This window comes from Nomia melanderi, chromosome 5 (assembly GCF_051020985.1).
Source record: "Nomia melanderi isolate GNS246 chromosome 5, iyNomMela1, whole genome shotgun sequence".
NCBI classification, from domain to species: domain Eukaryota; kingdom Metazoa; phylum Arthropoda; class Insecta; order Hymenoptera; family Halictidae; genus Nomia; species Nomia melanderi.
The window spans coordinates 6,038,110-6,058,384 of NC_135003.1; the positions used below are offsets into that span (position 1 = coordinate 6,038,110).

The following is a 20,275-nucleotide window of genomic DNA, read 5'->3' on the forward strand; positions in this document are numbered from 1 at the left end:
TTTACATAAATAGTTTCTGTGTATCATTTTACCTAAGAAAGGTTTCAGATACTATCATTAAAAACTGAATATTTTTCCATATTTTTACTTTGAATATTTTTAGTAAGAAAATTATGAATTGATCATTAAGATGTGTCTTAATTTCGACGAATGAAAAAGCGGCAAATGAAATGATGTGTTCTATTGAAATTGCCTGTGGACCTGTAAAATTGAAAAGAGAATAAAATATTTGGGTGTGCCAGTGTATGCATACATAAGTAATCTTGTAAGTCATTTGTATTCTCTTTAGACATCAATATAGAAAAAGCGTACATATGTACTTGGATTTTTACGTCTTCGTTCGAAGAAGCAAACGCTTCAGAAGTTTCAAGAAGCACGAATAAGTCACGCGAACGAGATTATGTTCCTTTTTTAGTTGAACGTGGAAAACTGTAGTGAAGTGACTGGCTCTTTCTTCGCTGAAATGTATAATTTCAAGAACGAGAATAAGAAATAACGTATTATAGGTGCAGCACGGAACAAATCCATGTTATTACTAAACCATGAATTTTTATGCACTCATATGAGTGCACAAGAATGTTGCAATAAAACTCGAATTAGGAATGAAATTTATCAAAGAAATAAAATATTATTTCAACAGATCTTATAAACTAGCGAATAAATCGTTTAATACAAGCATTAGAAAAAGACTTCACAAAATACATAAAAGATTCTAACATAAAATAGATAATAATTTCACATATAATCCAAAAGCGGAGTATTTTTATATTAATATTGATAACGCGATAAAACAATGTACAAAACAAATTGTAAATTAACTGAAGGTTCAGGGACAAAACGTTTTATTTGTTCTTCATTTCAACTTAAGAACCATTTTTCAGAAGTATATTTGATTCTCTCAATGACTTGCGCACTGCCTTACGACTTATGATTCTATTATAATAATCGCACTAATAATAATTTGTCAAAGGTATAATAACATCTGTTTATACATCTGTTTACACATCTGATTATACATTTTTACTTCAGTAAAGTCTAAGCCACTGTTAAATTGCATTTATTGTTATCATACGAAGAAAAATATTCTCTACTTCATTATCGGTTAAATATTTTAAGAAGATATAGGAATACGTTATCCATACTGATTGCCAGTTAAAGACTTTAGTAATGAAGGACTACGTTATAAGCTGTAAACTGAACTGCGGATTTCTATGCAAATTTAAACCCTTAAGAGCACAGTTGAAGAAGCAAAATTGCTTGAAAATTAATTTTCTCAAGAAACCTTATAAAAACCACTGCACTATGAATAATTTATATGTTTCCGCATCATGTGCATTCTGTATTTTGCACTTTCAAATTTTCCATAGATATATGACAACCGCAATCTAGTGATATCTTAATAGGTAAAATTACGTTTTGTCGATTGAGCAAAAGAGATGAGAAGATTGTTAGAAATTAGATTTGTTGATTCCACTACCGGTAAACACTGAACAGTTCTCGGCCACTTGCTTTGCCTCCTGCTTTTCTATTATAAATAAACGAAGAACGACTCTCGGGAGCGAAATGTCAAGTGGGTTTTCACAATTTCATTAGGTATCAAACAGATATCGATAAAACTGTGAAGTGTTCAAATGAATTCGGTGCAGTATCGATATTACTTTGGTCTCGTATCAAGAGGTATCGGTGTCAAATATTGCTACCGAATATTTGCTTACAACTTCAAGAACACTCGACAGCATTCGACACCAATTTGGCCATTACCACAATATGATAAGCAAAAGAAATTCTTAAAAATAGGACTGGGTACTATCGAGAATCCTTTCTTTATTCACTGTTACTGTTAAAAAATAAATGACTATATTATCATACCTAATATTCAGTGTTTGTTATTTAATTTCACAGGGAAAATGAAAATATATTGTGTATGGTGTATGCTGTTTGTTATTCAATAGCATTAAGAAAGTAAAGGTATTTTTGTACAGCTTATGAAATTTCTATTAAAAAACCTCATATTTTCTTTGTAAATTCTAATATTCTAATAATAAAGTGCATATACGTGTAGTACACATATATATGCAACAAATTGTTATTTTGTATTATTAAGTACTTAACTCCCAGTCAGCGGCGACTGGGTCCTTTTTGACCCAGATTTTTAAGAACGCCATTCAACTTTCCTGTTCATATTAAGTTTTAATAACAAAATCGACATATATTGTACGAAAACACTTGAAGAAATATCTAAAAGAATTGACAACTAATGATTTGAATGATTCAAGACATCGCTGATTGTGAAACTGTCGAAGATATCCGTCCTTCGAGGAGTAAAGTAATGATATATTTGAGAAATGAATAAATTGCTCATTAAATTGAAATAAATGAAATTAAATAAATCGATTAGAAAGAATTTTACACAAATAATTTTACAAAATTCCGTGGGATCTGTATTTTCTCGAACCAAACCAGTTGAGAGGAAAGTAAACCTACGTACAGAGAAATAGGTACAGTAAATTGAAATTAACGATAGTGCTTCCAGATTAATTACACGTTATCAACAAACGAGAGCATCGGAGCTCGGTTGAAACCGCGTCGGGAGTTTGCACGGTTAGGGTTGCACACGAGGTCTCGGAACTAACGCATAGGTGCCTTTTCAGATCAAAATCTGAGGAGGTGCACTCACTTTCAGGGACGATGATTCGTCACGCGAGCACTGCAAGCCAAACTTGGAGCGATTTTCCAAGGCTCTGGCGAAACGAGGTTTCTTGCGATAACGCGTGTGACAGTCTTCTAGTTATCGACCAAGAATTTCATCGACGGCTGCCAGCGGAATGGTAAAATCAAGATACAACTGCAACGCATGCGGTCGTATGGATAAAAAAAATAATAAGCTTTTTTTAAGGACTTTTTAGTGCTAGGTTTTTGGCACCCGTCAAGATGGCGGGTTTTAATTTTCTCTCTTCGCAATTATTGATACCTTAATATTAAACATACCGTGACCAGTTTTTACCAGTTAACTGTGAAATTTAGTTTGAAAAATCTCTCATTGTGCGCGCAATAAAATCAAATAATAAAGTGTATACTTAAACGCGAAGCAAATGCATCTATAATATATTGTAACGAAAAACTAAAGCAAAACGAAGAAGAATTACACATTTGTCTGAAGAAGTAAATAACTGATCGTTGAAAAAATTGGTACCATTTTGTGTTTTAAGACTGACTGAACATGTGTTTTTCTTCGTTCATTTAACTTCACAGCAATTCCTGTATTGTCCACCTAATCGGATTTTCAATTTTTATCTTTCCTCCTGTTTCTGTTTCCAATAAAAAATTGATCATTTAATTTGTTTGCTTGTATTTTGTAACCAATTATTCGACTGGTTACGATAGGTATAGGTATATACAAAGTGTAGGTACGTTTAGTGTTAAAAATGCCAAATATTGGAAATGATTTGAAAAATAAATAGTTTCACTTCAATGGTATAATAAATATATAAAGAAACTGAAACTCTCGTTATGACAAAATCACGAATATGAAAATTTTTCATTTCTTAGTTAAAAGTTTTTTTATCCGACGTGTCGGCATGGTACCAAATACTAAACTACAGTCCCCACTTGGTATATTTGTGAGAACTTATGTTACAAATCTTCAATTTTACGCGTGATGTATTAATTCTTTAACAAACGAGTGAAGAGAATGTCAAAAAACACAAACTGGCAATACAACGAATGTTATATTTGCATATAATTTTTTGAATTTCCAGGCTGTAGATCTTCCCTTGTAAAACAAGTATAACAATATTGACAAACTTAATGATTATGTCTACATCTCTAGCTTTATTCGATTCTTGTAATAATTTTAACAAAGTAAGTGTTGTACTCAAGAAAGTTAGAATATTGTAATGTCGTAATATTATATTAATTATAACTATGTGATGACTAAACAGGCACACGCAAAACTTTTCACGATAGTACTACATATATTCGGTCGACTTGACAAAATGGTTTCCATTATTCCAATTTTTTACAACGTCCTTGCATAATTTGGTTTTTATATCACAAATGATTGTAGATTTATTTTTGAGATAAATTTTTGACTTTTAAAAATAAGTAACTAATTATGGATTTATTATTGGATAAATTTTTGACTTCTAAAAATAAGTAACTGATTATGCATTTATTATTGGATAAGTTTTTTACTTTTAAAAATGAACACTGGGTCGTTTATTCAAATTTCTTTAAAATTCAGGGGATTGTGCTTTCGTTAAGTCAACGATATTATCGATTAGTTGGGGTAACGAGTGCAATGACTGCGTTCTGCTATAGTATAAACCGATGACATATGACGCAATTCGACACAGGACGAAGTCTTATGGCAGTGGTTTCCAAATTTTATATTACTATCTCACCTTTACAAAAAAATATAATCTAACCAGACGCACTTTTAAACGGTAAAAATGTATTGACGTCAGAGCTGAAAAAGAAATAAATTACATTTCTATTCAACTTTTCACGCCTCCTTTCGCACTAGTCCACGTCTCCCACTTTGGAAATCGCCGTCCTATGGTGTCATATTTCTCTGAAGGAAACTTCAACAGCAATTTGCAAGCAAATGAATCATTTGCAACCTTTGATTCTTTTCAGGCTATTTATCTCCGCAACAAGTAGAGTATGATACACCGATAAAAAATGTTAACCCTTTTCCGAGGTGAAATGAATGAATTTCGCGGTCCCTTATCTCCTCCTTACATCCTTTGTAATTATAATTACATTCGTAGTTATTATAAAATAATGCTTGAAATATTTACGATTTTATTGTTTTACAGTAATACGTATCCGAGAAAGATGCAACAGTTGATCGAAAATCAATTTCCTACATTTTTAAGCTTATCGAGTAACTATTTATGAGTAACATTTAATAGAGCGTAATAGTGCTATACCGTGTGTACATAGTCGGTGCTACTATTCGACAAATGTTGTACCTTAAAATCGATGGAGAATGTTCTAGATAGATTGCTTGCAGATACTGTAGTGAAACAAATATTCTCTATTTTGCTTCTACGCGCATGAAGAGAAGTTTCATGTTAACATTATATATTATTGCGTTGGCATCTTATTAGCAACGTTTAACATTTAACAATCTGTAGTTTTGTACATCATTTTGTGATAGTTAGGAATTAAATAAACTTTGAGGTTTCATTAAAGATTATTACTGTTTTCATATTACTAGGTAGCGTTCCCATATAATGTTTTATAGCCATTAGTATTACGTATTCTTCGCAGGTAGGTAACTACAAATGTTTCAGGAGATATGAATGAGTTGACTTCCAAGTTTATTATTCAATATCTACTTAATGCACTGACTTTTAAGTATTCAGTACAATATTACTTATCCTTTCATATCAATCACGAATAGCGTTAGCATTCATAATTAATAAGTCGGATTCAGAGTTCCTACAATACGTTATTACCTACATAGTTACTTACGTTATTAAACATTTCCATTGAATATCAAATTTTTTATTGTAACTATTCTCAAACAACCTAAAATCTCCGGTCATCGGTGACCATCGTAGCAGTTAACGTGTGAAATAAAATCTTTCAACACTACAACTACCGCACCCATTAAAATGATGGGTTTCAATTTTCTCATTTCGCAATTATTGATATCCTCGAAAGTGTTGAATATCCGAAATGATTTTAAAAATAAATAATTTCACTGGAACACTATAATAAATATATGAAGAAACCTTGGAAAATCTATTGCTACAGTGTTTATAAGAACTACAAGTCATAAATACTATGTATATTTATATACAGTAATGTATTTAGGAAAACAATTTACATTAATAAATCAATTTAAAGATTTAAGGGTTAAGAAACTATTTATAATCAGTTACGATAATAAATTTATTCATTCAATTTTTAAACTGACACTTCGTTTCCGTGAAACTAATTAGCAAAATATGTATGTTATAATATATAGTTATCCTTAGTTTTAGACCATAGTTCTAGTGTTAATAGATATCATCGACGTAGAACAATAACAAATATTTCACACGACGTTACGTGACCACGGATTTTTCACTCGCATCGACAAGATTTCCTTTCTAAATAGGAAAAGAAAGAAAAACATCAGAAAAAACGGAGAGAATAAATTAGCAAGCGTACTTTACATTGTAAAACAGTGGCCGTTGAAAGTAACACAAAGTTATCGAGCGGAGTTCGCAGGGAACTTTGCATTCTTCCACGAAAGGCAGCCCCACATTCGAGCCGGCGCGCTGTACGGTGCATATTGTACTTACACGTGCACCGTGCACCGTGCACCGTACACATGCACGCAGGTGCATGCGCGAGTTTCGAGACGAGAGTTTATCACGGGGCGGAATTGCTTTTGTCACGCAGCTTGTACCGCGGCCTATTACCTCGAAAACGCGAGGCAATTACGAAATTAAATACGTCGGCCGGATTCGGAAAAGCCTCCTTCCTTCAGTTAGTGGCGTCGATTTAATTGAGAACTCGACGAAGATGATCCCGTGACGCCGCGAAAGAAATAACACCGCTAAGATGCAGCAAACACGAGTCCGTAAACAGAGACAGTGCGTTTCGCCGAGTCGAATACTCGGAATTCCATTTCGATTTTAACCACTCAACTGCGTTCGACGAATATACAGGTCATCTTGAAACTCGAAATGATACTAATTTTTTTTCACAATGAATTATAATAGTTACTTTGTCAGATACACATGTAAGGCCGATGTTTCGAATAATGACCAGACACTTTTTTGTGAGAAATTGATAAGTAAATTCCTTTACTCATAAGTACGCTATAAAATTGTATGGGTAAAGGAATTTACTTTACTTTTTACTCGTAATATTAAGAATATCGAATAACTGAAATCACTGATTCATTATGTTGTTATAAAATTACAAGATTCCTTATGTTGATGAAACAAATGTTCTGTACACACCATTGATCTACTAGTTTCGAATTGGTCTCCAAGGTAATTGTATTCCTAGTATATAGTATATCAAACTAACAATAAGTGTGACTTATTATCCTTTTATCTAACGTAATCATAATTATGAAACTGTCGTGGGACTGTTGATGTGTTAACGTTAAAACCTCAGGGATTCCAACTTTCCTAGAATTCCGCTAATGATTACTTTATTAAATACTGTTTTATTGAGTTACATAGTCAAATACTGTTTTATTTGCTTCAACCTTTCTGTTTTAAAAATATTTAACAATAACAGGCAACATATTTTCTTTTATTTTCTGGTTTATGATGAAAAGTGTTTTAATATTTTGAGCATTTAAGAATAAACTTTCAATGATTATATAAATATATTTCTTATATACTTTTTATACAATAAATTATAACTTATAAATCATTTTGCAACTTCAAATATTATTCAACTAACACTTTATTACTTTCGATCAAAAAGTTGTCAGTTGAAGAATATTTAAACAAAGACTAACTAAAAAATACGTTTCAAGTATTTTTGTAAGAACTGCTTTATATTATTCTGTATGCTTTCTTGTAAAAAGAGTCTACTTCTTTTCATGATGAAACAGAATTAATAAAACACGAGCCAGAAATATAATATTAAATCAGATATTACATACACTAACAATAAGTTTGCTCACACGGTAATAATATATTCAATTGCAATCGCAACGTAAATTGTTAGATAATATCATATTTATTTGTTTGCAATTTATTCCGCTCCTCATCTATCTTAACCTTCGTACAGATGATGCCGGATCATTTTTACATATGTTTATATGTAGTCAGATAGTCAATTCAATATCGTATTACATTTTGTTTTTTCTTCGAGACTCACAGAAGGTCAAGAACGAAATAAATGTTTTCAATATTTCGTATTAATATGCTTACCAGTACTTCTTCTTAACCCCTTGCATTATAACAACGTGTCAGACTCGTGGAAAAGATTTTAAAGAGAATGTAACAGACACAAATATTACTGAACTTTCTTGAATTCAAATTAAACATTATTATCTGTTATCAATAATTATACTTTACAGCAAACATAAACGTAGAATATGCCTAGAATTTTCCTCTTTCTTCAATAAATTATTAATGGCTAAGTAGTTGTATCATTCATAATTGAAAAGTAAATCATTGGGCAAGGGGTTAATATATTCAGTTCATTTGCATCATACGACAGAATGAAAAATGCACACACATTACCAAACTTCTATATCGCCTTATGTGAATGCGCACATATATACACTCAGATGATAATGACCAGGAAAATTGCACGCGTAGAATGTTAATAAATTGTAAAATAATGAAACACTGAAATAATTTTCCACATTTGATAACACAAGGTGTAACCAAGAAGTTCGGGGATGTAATTAACAAAAGTCAACACTTGTGACTTTCGAATCTGACATCTGGGTATATCATTTTCTACTTTTTCCTATATATATATATGTATATAAGAAGTTTGGTAGATAGATGATTACTTATGTAGCTGACTGTACTAAACACAAAGCAAATAATTTGAGTTATAAAGTCTTTATATTTCAAGTTGTAAAGGCTTTTAGAATGACAGGAATGAAGAAACTGATTATGAATTATAGAAAGTTATAGACTATACACGTTCCACGTGATATAAAAAATATAAAAATGTCGGAAAATAATGCAAATACAACAGATTTACACGCATCGTTATATTGCTTACAAAAGACAGTACCACTTTCCCCTCTTTCACTTTTTCCTCGTGTCTATCGTTTACGAGAAAATCGCTGATTAGTAAATCCATGAACAATCTGTCTGGATACTTGAGTATTCGAGTATCGTATCAATCAATATCTCTCGACATATATCACCTTGTACGATCTTATAAAAAATGTTCGGTAGCCAAAAAATTTCAATTGTTTCAAAGCTTCGCGAATTTAAAGAGCGACTCCACAGGATATAGACCTACAAAGTGTTCCGAGTAGCTCACCACGATTTTTTAGACACACCCGATAATTAGCCTTAAATAGAGTATAAACTACAAAAAATTTCCAAAGTATTTTTCCATTAAGAAAATCAAGGTCACCTTGGTTTTTCTAATTGCCCCCTATATTTTAGAATTTAGAATGTTATTTAAAATGTTTAATAAAAAAATCTTGTACGCTCAAGATGAATTTGGTAACCTATAATACTATAACCTTAAAGTGACCTTGAACTTTGAAATTTTAACTCGATCAAAAGAACACTATCACATGAAATTATTTAATTGGGATCAATTTTTTCTGTCAATTGAATCAAATTATATCATTTTTATAGTTCAAGATCACTATAATTAAGTGCAATTGATGTTATCCTGCAATTTATAGTTAATTTAAGGCTAATTAACTTTTGTTGAAAACATTTTTTCTTTACAATATGGAGAGTGCTTGAAAAATTGCGGCAACAATTACGCGAGACACTCTGTATGTTCCACTCTACTGCCATTATTTTCACTGCAGTCATAATGCAGAGTCGCAACGCTTGCATTGTGTTAATGAGAACTGTTAACTGGGAAAACGCGACCAGCATTCGTTCGATAATATGTCTTGTTATTGTTGTGGCGAAACAGAGAAGCTCGATTTCACGGATGTCTTCGGCTTAACACGCGCAGAAGACGAGTTTATAACGACAGGATTTACCAGTCATGCAAAGATACAGTGAATAACGCTATGTGAGACGATGACAGCATTTCAAGCTGCTGTTTGCGCGATATTTCATGCGACAGGCAATGCACAGGGTGTCCCATCAGAAATAAATCTTCTAAACGTTCTTTCCAGCTTTCGTGATAACGTTGAAAGATTATAAAGAGTTAATTTTGGCTGGTGCACATGGAATGTATTTAAAATATAATTTTAAAAGAAAATATTTTTAATTAATATTGTTCTACATCTGGTTAAAATAACTTTCGTATCATTCAATATACTTTTCTAATTTCATTCTCTTAAATTGATAGTCTATTAATTATTTATCTTAAAAATTGACAATCTATTAATTGATTCTCTTGAAAATTGATAATCTATACTTGGATCTTTAGATTCTTTTGAAAATTGACAAAAATCTGTTCAGAAGTTTTTTTGTAAAATTGAAAAGGAATTTATTCGTATGTATTTTACATAAAAGTTTTTCACTGCTAACTAATAATAGAAAATCATGATAATTACAGAGACGGTGTGTGATTGATCTTTTTGAGTAGGTACTCCATTACACACGCCTGATGCGTAATTGGTCTGGAATGAGTTTAAACATCGTTACGAACTTAACGGATAGGTACCCTCGATGAAATATCATGAATCTGAAGGGAAAGCATCGAAATTACCGTTGCAGAATTGAAATTGAAGATGTTATTAATGTGCTTGAGGTCGCAAGTTCGATTCTCAAGGATGAAATATGCAGGTATGTATATTTTTATACTGCTTGCTTATTATTACACAGCGTGCATAATAGCGGTAGAAAATGGTAACGAGGTGATTCCTTACACAAAAATAGGTCAAACATGCAAATTTGTATTGTTCCATGTATGAAAAGTAAATAAGTGAGGGTGTGTTTGCACATATGTAACAATACGTTGTTAGGCTTTCATTTTAAGCTAATGAAACTATTTCAGAAACAAAATGTATGTGGAACGTTTTCCACATTAGAGAATGAAATTAATATTTTGTATTCCAATTTTGAAAGTGATGTACTGTTCTATTTTCCCGTTTTGTTTTATGGTTAAGATTTATTATAATTACAGCACAATTACTATCTTTACCAACTTTACAAAACTTAAATGAAATTTCAATATTGATTAAAATCTAATGAGAATATAAAGTATCATGTTTACTATTAAAATACATTCAATCACAAAATTAACTATAGTTTTCTAATAAAAAAAACGTTACTCGATTTGGTAAAATATGGATATACGTACATGTTTCGAAAAACAAAATAAAACACAATAAAGAATGATTCGTTGATGTACATTATCGAAGGTTGAAACACAAACTGATACTGATACTCGATAGATCTTCAAAATGCATTAGTAAAACATACCAATCGAAGAATCTTCTGCCATGGAAAGAGCCATCGGAAGTACCATTCATGTAAGGTAATTCTACGCCAACGTGCGCCTCCTCACGTCCAGGTACAGGTCCCACATACCTGACTCGTCCTTGCAGGACCCTTCCTTCAGGCGATATAACCTTTACGAGATGATCCAACTTGAGATCTCTTGGTATCTGGAAAAATTACGCATACAAATTGTAACTAGTCAATCATATTTTAACATTAAACGTACTGCGACCGGTCAAACGACCGGCTTTCAAGTTTCATTAAAAATTTTGCATTTTCTCCTGTCCATGTAACTTTATATTAGTTCTTATATTGTCCGATTAATTATTTAAAAAATTTTTGTCCTTCCTTTTGTTTCTATTTTCACTGCAAAGAATTTGTCGTTTAATTTGTTTACCTTTATTTTATAACCACTTATTTGACTTGGTTCCCTTTAACCTCTTGTCATACAATATCGTGTATTTCCTTTTCAAGAAAAAGAATTTGTTTTAACCTGTTAACTGCAAAATTTAGTTTCAAAAAATCTTCCGTTGGGTGCGTAAATAAAATCAAGGAATGACGAATACACGTGAATAGCAATTAACTGGTTAAGTAATCTCAAATGGCATGTACCATGTTTCACGATTAGTATATTCAAAGTAGTTTTTTTCAGCTAACTGTTTATAGTAATATATTATTATATTATAATACTATATTATAGTATTATATTAGTAATATATGATAGTATTAGCCTTTATAAAATTTTATTAATTTCATTAAATTCTATTGTCTGTCTTTCGAGATACCTACTTACATAATTCATGCCAATTAACATCATCTTCACAAATATAACAATAACATGTCCTATTGAGAGACAGTCACCTAACTCAATGTGCGATCCCTTGAATGCAGAGTCCATGGAAACCAATATTAAAGTAATTAAAAAATGTATGAAAAACACATCCCTTGATAACGTCAAAATGATTTAAAGATATTTTCCAACATATTATTCTAGAATTTCGACATTTTTAATTACTTTCCTTTCAAGGAAGCTGTATTTTTCAGAGTGGAAAAGAAAAATTGTAACAGTACCCTGTGAATAAATATTTTAAAGTAAAAAATTAACAGACCGAGTTCACGATCTGGTATTTTTCATAAAGATATGAAACTTTTATCACTAATCTTCTATACTAATTAATTGATGCACAGTGCGATACGTTTATTTTAATATTAATTTGTAATTATTAAATCTGGTTTTACAGAACATCATTAAATCTATATGTACTTTTTATAAATTTTTCTTTTCTCGAATCATGAAAATGGTAATGAAATTCACTTGTGTTGAAACGTTTATCACTGGAAAGTATAAGTTTTTTTCATTGTTTGCATTGTACAAGGAAATTGATATATTGAGTATATTGATTGTCAAGCGTATAATGGTTGAAAGTTAGACACGAACTATTGATATTGAAAGAAAACAAATGTAAACAGTTATGTAAAGGACATTATACGATACAAGTGAAATAGATTTTAACTGGTACATTGAGCAGTAAATAGTCATTTCTATTTTGCCTTATAATTTTCAGAAGTGAAATCTATACAATGAAAATTGAAAATAACAAATAAGAACAATAGTGCTGGGAACCAAGAACTGAAAAACGGTAATCGAAAGAATCGTCGAAGCTGAAAACTGTCGAACGGTTTCAATTGTGACGATCTGGGTCATAGGATACACATATGTATATACACAACTAAAGCAAAAACACGGCTTTAAGAAGTATCGGGCAAAGCAGCGTTCAACCAGTGTAGAAAGATTTGTCGATTCTATTGGAAACGAGCGTCATGAATCTGTAAATTTATTAAATTTTCAAATAATGGTAGAATCTCATTTCTTTAATCGAAAAATATGGTTTCTGTAGCATTTTTTTATAGAAAAAGATATAAATATCTTTTGATTGATATTCTGCATATTGTATGGCTTCTTTAGCGTTATAATTATTAATGAATAATTTTAATGGAATTTGAAAAGTATGTACAGCTCACAAAATGAAAAGTAAGCTAAAGTTAAGTGTTCCCATTTAAGTGCTCCAACCAGAATTTATTCAGAGATTGAAGTTTAAGATTACAATAGATCATTATATAATTACACTAATAAATAAATAAGAAAAGAATTGATGATAGAATTCCTGGCTGAACTACAGAACTTTACAGCTATAGTTACGATAAAGTCAATAGTTACTTATGAGTAAAATTAAAAGAATCCAAGTTGTATGAAAATGTAGTCTTATTTTTTGTATCAGAAAAATTCATAGTATTTATTCGGTATGTTAGCATAAAAATTAATATCTGTCTGGATAAATAATTATGTTAACCAACGTGTTAAAGATTCTTTAAAATGCAGCAGTCATCTTTGTCTGCAGAAATTGGGGGTTTCTTGCATATGTAGTGTATCACAAGGAGAGATACAGTTTGAAACAATACATATCGATCACATAGGATCAATAACGAAAACTTCTTCTAAGGCAGATATTAATAATGGCAGGCACATTTACAAAATTTATCAATTTGCATACATTCTCTGGTGCAAATCTTGAGAAAGCGGTTAATTGTTTGTACAGTTATTTTAATACAGGTAACCTTTGTGTAAAATGGTGACAATGTCTCTAAAGGTTATCATATTATGCAAATTCATAATACAAGAACCTAAACACTAATATAAAGATTTACATTATTTTACTTCTATAACTATAAGATATGTTTTTGTCAAAAATATTAATGTTTGTCAAATATTATAAATTAATTTTAAATTTTAAATTCGAAACCTTTTCTCTAACACTCTGTATATTTTGTTGTATAAAACGATACATTTTCATGAAGTCATTTCTTACACTTGTTTTTCAGTTGAAATATCGATTGTTTCTCCATTTCTTTAATCATGTTAGAACAAAACTGTGTCGTAGAAATGCTGTGTTATTCAGGAATTGTTCAAATAATTTTTTAATTTTAACAATTTTAGACCGAAAAATGTGTTTCACGTTAGACGATTTTGAAAATTGTTTACTGATCAGTAGTATGATACATATTATCAGCATTCTTTCGAACATGACCAAGTAAAATGATTTAATTAAGAAAATCTAATAAAACTTGTGGAGATTATTGACTCTGTTTATAACAATATCTACTACCTATCAATAGAACAACAGCTGAAAGTTTAAACATGTTATTTTTTAGGTAGATATTCAATAAAGTGTCAGTTATAAATATGCTTAGAAAACTTTTAAAAATAGAAATAAAATAAAGTTTACAATTTTGTAAAAATTTGTTCTACAGTGAACAAGTATGCAAACAATAAAGTTCAGAAGGATAATAAAAAATAATTTTATTAAAAAACAGACAGGAGCTAAGAAATATAAAGTTAAAGATAATATTGAACAAAATTAATATCTACTGTCAAAGTTGTACAAAATAAAAAAAGTATTGTAAAATCATTTATAAATACGTAATTTGAAATGTCGAAGGATTCTGAGTATCGAAAAATCCATATCAAAGATTTAATATTAAATACATTTTCAAAGAATTTGTAAATCATGTTAGTAATTTACATATTTTTAGCATTTAATATTATTCACAGTACAACGTAATTTCACTGAATATGGAATTTATACATACAAATTTGATAATTAGTATAAAATGGAAAACATTATTTACCCCTACAATGCGTCACTTATTAATTCGCAATAATAAAAAATTCCTACGGTAAAATACATTGGAAACAAAAGGAAAAATAATAAAAAAAATTTTCTTCATTTCTTCGTATTTTTTATCATTTATTTACATCATTGTATACATCATTGTGTATTAATGTGGAAGACATATTAACTTTTATGATATATTTTTTAATAATTTCATTATTAAAAAAATTGAACAAAAAATATACTACCTACCTCGCTTGATATAAACTAACAGAAGTTACAGACTTCGAAATAAAGCAAAAATGTAAAATGAAAATTAACACTGCATCACAATAAACGGTAAAGTAGATTAGAAAATGATGCTGTATTTGTATTGTTTATATTTAATATAAACAAATGATTTGTACATAAAACAGTGTGCGATTTTATCGTGAAGACTTATAATACGAAAATGTTAGTAAAAAACGAAAACAGTGCATATGTGCATCACCGCGCATTATAGGGCTAACTGATGCAAAACTGAAACAAAGCAGAAACTTATACTTAGGTAAATAAAAATAAAACATAAAAAATAAATAAAACTGTTATAACAAAGCATGTCAATTAAGAGTTAGGATAATTGAGTATAGAAGAAAATTGATACATTGGATATACTGATTATTCGGTATAAAGTTGACATGAGTTGACCATGAACGATTTGTGTATCGATTTCCAAAGAAAACAAATGTAATCGATTATGTAAAAGGCGTCAAGCTATAATAAAGTGTGAAATCAATTTTAAAATGATTTTAAAGGGAGCTGTTAAAATGAAGTACTGCAAAATCTAGTGTATTAACTGAAACTTCTGTTTGATATATAATTGTATAATTTTTTTAATTATTTTCCTGGAAGTAGAAGTAAGTACTAGTTAACCAGGTACATTAATTATGCTGTGAAAAAGTTTTTTTTATTGTTATTTCTGGTAGAATAAGTCTCTCTTAATTTTCCATGAATTCTAACTATACCTAATAATATTTTATATCTACAACATGAATATCGTCAGTAAACTTCGTGTTAAACTGACCACCAATTAGAAACATTTTGGTGTGGACAATTATAATATTAACTATTTGATTTCTCTTGCGATTTATTGTAAGAATCAAATTAAAAACTACCTTTTCTAAAATGGCATACCTTTCCCAGAAAACTCTAGCTCTTGTGTATACGACACATTTTTCTTGTATATTTAGACTTTTTTTAACCCGTTGCACTATGATTTATTTCACAACTGTGCCCGACAAAACTATTTCACTATTTATAATGCGTTAAAAAATGAAAAAGATTACATACTCATTCTATGTCCACACTTACTCTAAAGTATTATAATTAATAACAGAAAAATAACATTTAATTTGAACTTGAAAGAATCAAATAATATTTATATTTATTACATTATATTTGAAATCTTTGCTACGATTCCGACATAATATTGCAGGGCAAGAGGTTAAGTAGAGTAGTGTCGTATTAGATGAGCAGGATTTCACCTTGTTAGGTAACCATCACTATTTTCATTGTTTCTTGAAACTGACTTTGTAGCATAATTATTTTAACAGTTTACTAGCTTTAAAACGCCAGTACTTCTCAGTTATTCGTATATCGCTTGTACTCAACGGAGAGAGAAAATATTCAAGATTTCGTAAAGCTCTCTCTTTCTCTTGATAGCTGGCCAAATATGGTAACATATATTTTCTTTTAATTAGTTTCACAGAAGCAATGTATCAATTTAAAAATAGACAGAAACCCTTAACCTTCTTAACCCTTAAGAACCGAGCAATGTCCATCATACGCATCTTTAAATTGATCTCTTTTTATAAATTGTTTTCCTAAATACATTACAGTATATAAAATATACATACTATTTATGAGCTGTATGGTATAGTAATAGCAGGTTTTATCAACAGTTAACACTAGGACTACCGAGCGATAAATATGATTAATATGTAATCCTTATAAAAATGATAATAATAGATGTTTATCGGTTTCTTCATGTGTGTATTATAGTATTCAAGTGAAACTATTTATTTTTCAAATCATTTCGAACATTTTGCACTTTTAAGATATCAGTAATTGCGAAATGAGAAAACTGAAAACAGCCATTTCGACGGATGTGGTAGTTCTAATGTTAACAACTGTTTTATAATTTTGTTACAGTACCTTCCCTTATAAAATTTAGAATTCTATAAAATTTTTACATTATGTAGAAATCAGCAGAGACATTACAAACAGGGTAAATGTCCTTTCCGAAGTGTCTTAAAGTACTTTGGCAATTCTACAAAGCAATGTGTCAATATCACGACGTTCACTAGAATCGTAGGTGTTTTACAGTCTCGCTGCAGAGTATTTACAAATACGTGTCCGTCATTTTGACCCACTTTCGATTTGCTAAAGCATCCGGTAACCAACGATCAAACACGAATATTTCTCGGAGAGTTTCGAAAATAATCCTGTCTTAGTGGAAAACTAATAACAACTTAATCTTTCACGGTTCGCTTAACATTGGATTAACAAACATTAATTGTATAGTTTATTATACTGATTCCGGAGACACAAGTGTGTATTGTGCACAAATATTCGAAATTAGATCAGGTGAGGAAAATAAATTGCGTTACACTATATATTCGCATTATCAGATCAAACCAACGTAAATTACTGTAAGGTAATATTTATGGCTTCCGTAATTTTAATATACATCCAGGTGGATGGAAAGAACTCGTCATTCTGGTTTTATAATAAGCAATTGTAATAAATAAGTAACTCTTGTCTATTTTCAAATCTGTATAAACCAAAATGAAACATTTACTAGAGGAAGTTGTTTTTATTAAAGAACGAAATTTCAAGAAAATTAAAATTATATAATATTCTTTCTATTATATTGTATAATAAAAACTATTTCTCACGATATTTTTATCTATATGATTTAAATTGTTAAAACTTTAATTTTGTTAATTAAATAACATGAAATAAACACAATCCCTAAAAATCCGGTCGCTTTCGTAAAGCCGAATGCAAAAGCGAAGTACACCCATCCCTCAATTTACTCGGCACTTTTTTCACGCGAATCTCTTTTTTATGAGGGTAAATTAGTTAACTTAATCCAGAAACTACTTTAGAAATGAAAACTGAGAAATCTGGGCTGTGTGGTTGGTAATTTTCAATCAGATTAACTTACATTACTAAACGTAGTAAAATACGATATCTTATTGTTATTTAATATATTTTAAACAAATAATCGGTTCTGAAAAAATTTTGTATTTTTATAATTATGTGGTAATTAGTAAAGCGTCATCAGTAAGTACTTGTATAAAGACAAGATTTTCCATTCTCGATACGTAATGTGTTAATTTTCTTGAAAGTTTCAAAAGTAACAAGTGTATGTACGAACGACCTCCACGCTGAAAGTGCGCAGGAGCAAAGGAAATCGGCATGTTTTAGGTTATTATTCTTTTTGTTAAGCTGTTTGAAATAAATATGTATTTCTAAAATTTACATGCACCAGCTTTTATTTCCAATGTGTTTTCTTTTATACCAACAGACAGTATGCGATTTTCATTCGCGTAAAACGAATCCACGTTGAACGGATACTTTGTGTAAGTTGAGGGACGAGTGTACGTGCAAAAACGCCAGACTTTGATCCACTTGCCGACGAAAAAGAATACCGGATATGTGTTAACACATTCTTGACCGGCAATTTTACGCAAAAGCAATCCCATGTCACCGGTTATTATTCCGTAATTAAATATGAAAGTGAAAAAATATAAATAAACTTCAATATACTTTATTTCTACATAATAAATTGAAATAAATCTTTGGATATATCTTTTGTATAACCTTGAATATTTTGCTTTTGCAGTCTTCTATATTGCCCTGCATTTCAAAAATTGAAGTGGTTAACACAGGTGCAAACACAAGTTAACTCGTGACCAGTCAATAATGTGTAAATACTAAATGTACCGCGCCCGGTCAAACGGTCATTTTTAATATTTGATTGAAAATTCTGTATTTTTCTTCGTTCGTTTAACTTCATACTAATTCCTGTATTGTACAATTAATCAGTTTTTCAAGTTATGTCTTTCCTCTTGTTTCTGATTTCAATAAGAGACATTTATCGTCTAACTTATTTACCCTTATTTTATAATCAGTTATTTGATTGGTTAGGGTAGAAATAGGTATACAGAAAGTGTCGGTACGTTTAGTGTTAAGGTAAAGAAGAAAAAAAAATCCGTCGGACCGGCGAGTTCTGTAAATCCAATGTTCAAGTTTGCCGAGTTGAACTAGACACTGATGAAATTTACCTTTGGCAAGTATGGTCTGGCATCCTGGGGCGGATGCCAGTCACGGATGAGATCAGGCTCGGAGTAGCGACGCGCTCGTCTCCGTCTAGCCGTTTGCTTGTTCCAATAATCCGAACTGACGCCGCTGCTGGAAACTGTCAGCATCGAATCGATGCTTCGTCGCAAATAATCCTCGGCCTCGTCGATCAACGATTCGGTCGAATCGCCGCTGTTATCACCGCCCGCCAACTCTGAGCGTAAGTTCGGCAAACTGCCTCGCGTCATTGGGCATTCTGAAAGCAAACGCGTCCCTCGTTCCATTTTACAGAGAAATATGCAACCCTGTCCGTAGATATTGAAACACCTGCTGGTTCCACAAGAGAAAACGATATTCAATCCTTTACACTCTCATTCGTCGAGTATGGCTCGACACCGATTTTATGCATCGATGCTCCTGTGCCGAGTCGTATTCGATGGTTTTACACTGTGTTTTCCTTGGTTTCGATATGATTAGTAAAAACAATTATTTATAGCGTTTGCTGTTAACCCCTTTAGCTGAGGTATGCTTGTAGCGAGGTCTCTGTGAATTGAATTGAATAAGTCCACTTAAGAAAGACAAAAAAATCATTACAGAATAAGAAGATTATGTTGAATTGCAACTATTATAACGATTAACTTGATTTTTCCTTTTTATTTACCCTTGCTTATACCTTTGAGGTGATTAGTAAAAGATTTTGGTTTAGACAAAAGATATGTAAGATGTATTTAGGTGTAGGGTAAGTCGAGGAGAGGTGGCCCACTTTTTTAAAGAAGCGTTATCTCATAAACATCATTGATACTTAATAGAAAGAAGATATGTTTATGAAAGTAAATACGTGTAAGAAGAATAATTCAATAGCCTTTTGTACAAGATTCAATATACGACTAAAAACGATTAAAAAAATATAGATATTTGAAAATCTAATGGAAAAGAATTCTATACCAGATACAAAAGGCATGTATGTAACAAACATTTGAATAATATAGTATTTTGTAATAAATTTACGACGTCGGATACGTCAAGCTCCGATTAATTAGTTAGGTTAAGAAGTAGTAAAGTTAACTTACGAAGAATTCTGTTTCGGATAATTTAATTGAAAACCATTTTGTAAATCCAATTTTGGCTTGTCATATTAATGTTGCAATAATAATACTCGTCAATTGATGTTTGTAAATTATGCAC

General features: G+C 30.7%; 1 protein-coding gene across 13 annotated transcripts in view; it reads right to left on the reverse strand.

Moving 5' to 3' along the window:
* LOC116430920 (uncharacterized) overlaps positions 1-20,275 on the reverse strand; it is a 71,077-nt gene that overhangs the window by 31,327 nt on the left and 19,475 nt on the right. For 12 of the 13 annotated variants that reach the window (XR_012998582.1, XR_012998585.1, XR_012998583.1 and 9 more), the window contains 2 exons: positions 19,075-19,346; positions 11,055-11,239 (listed from right to left, as the gene is read on the reverse strand). Coding sequence is in view for 8 of the 13 variants with exons in the window: in XM_031985641.2 (XP_031841501.2) it covers positions 11,055-11,239; positions 19,075-19,346 (457 nt within the window). In the remaining 5 variants the exon portion in view is untranslated. Of the gene's footprint in view, positions 1-11,054; positions 11,240-14,914; positions 15,263-19,074; positions 19,347-20,275 lie in introns of those variants that run through there. The other variant, XM_031985642.2, reaches the window with a different exon arrangement.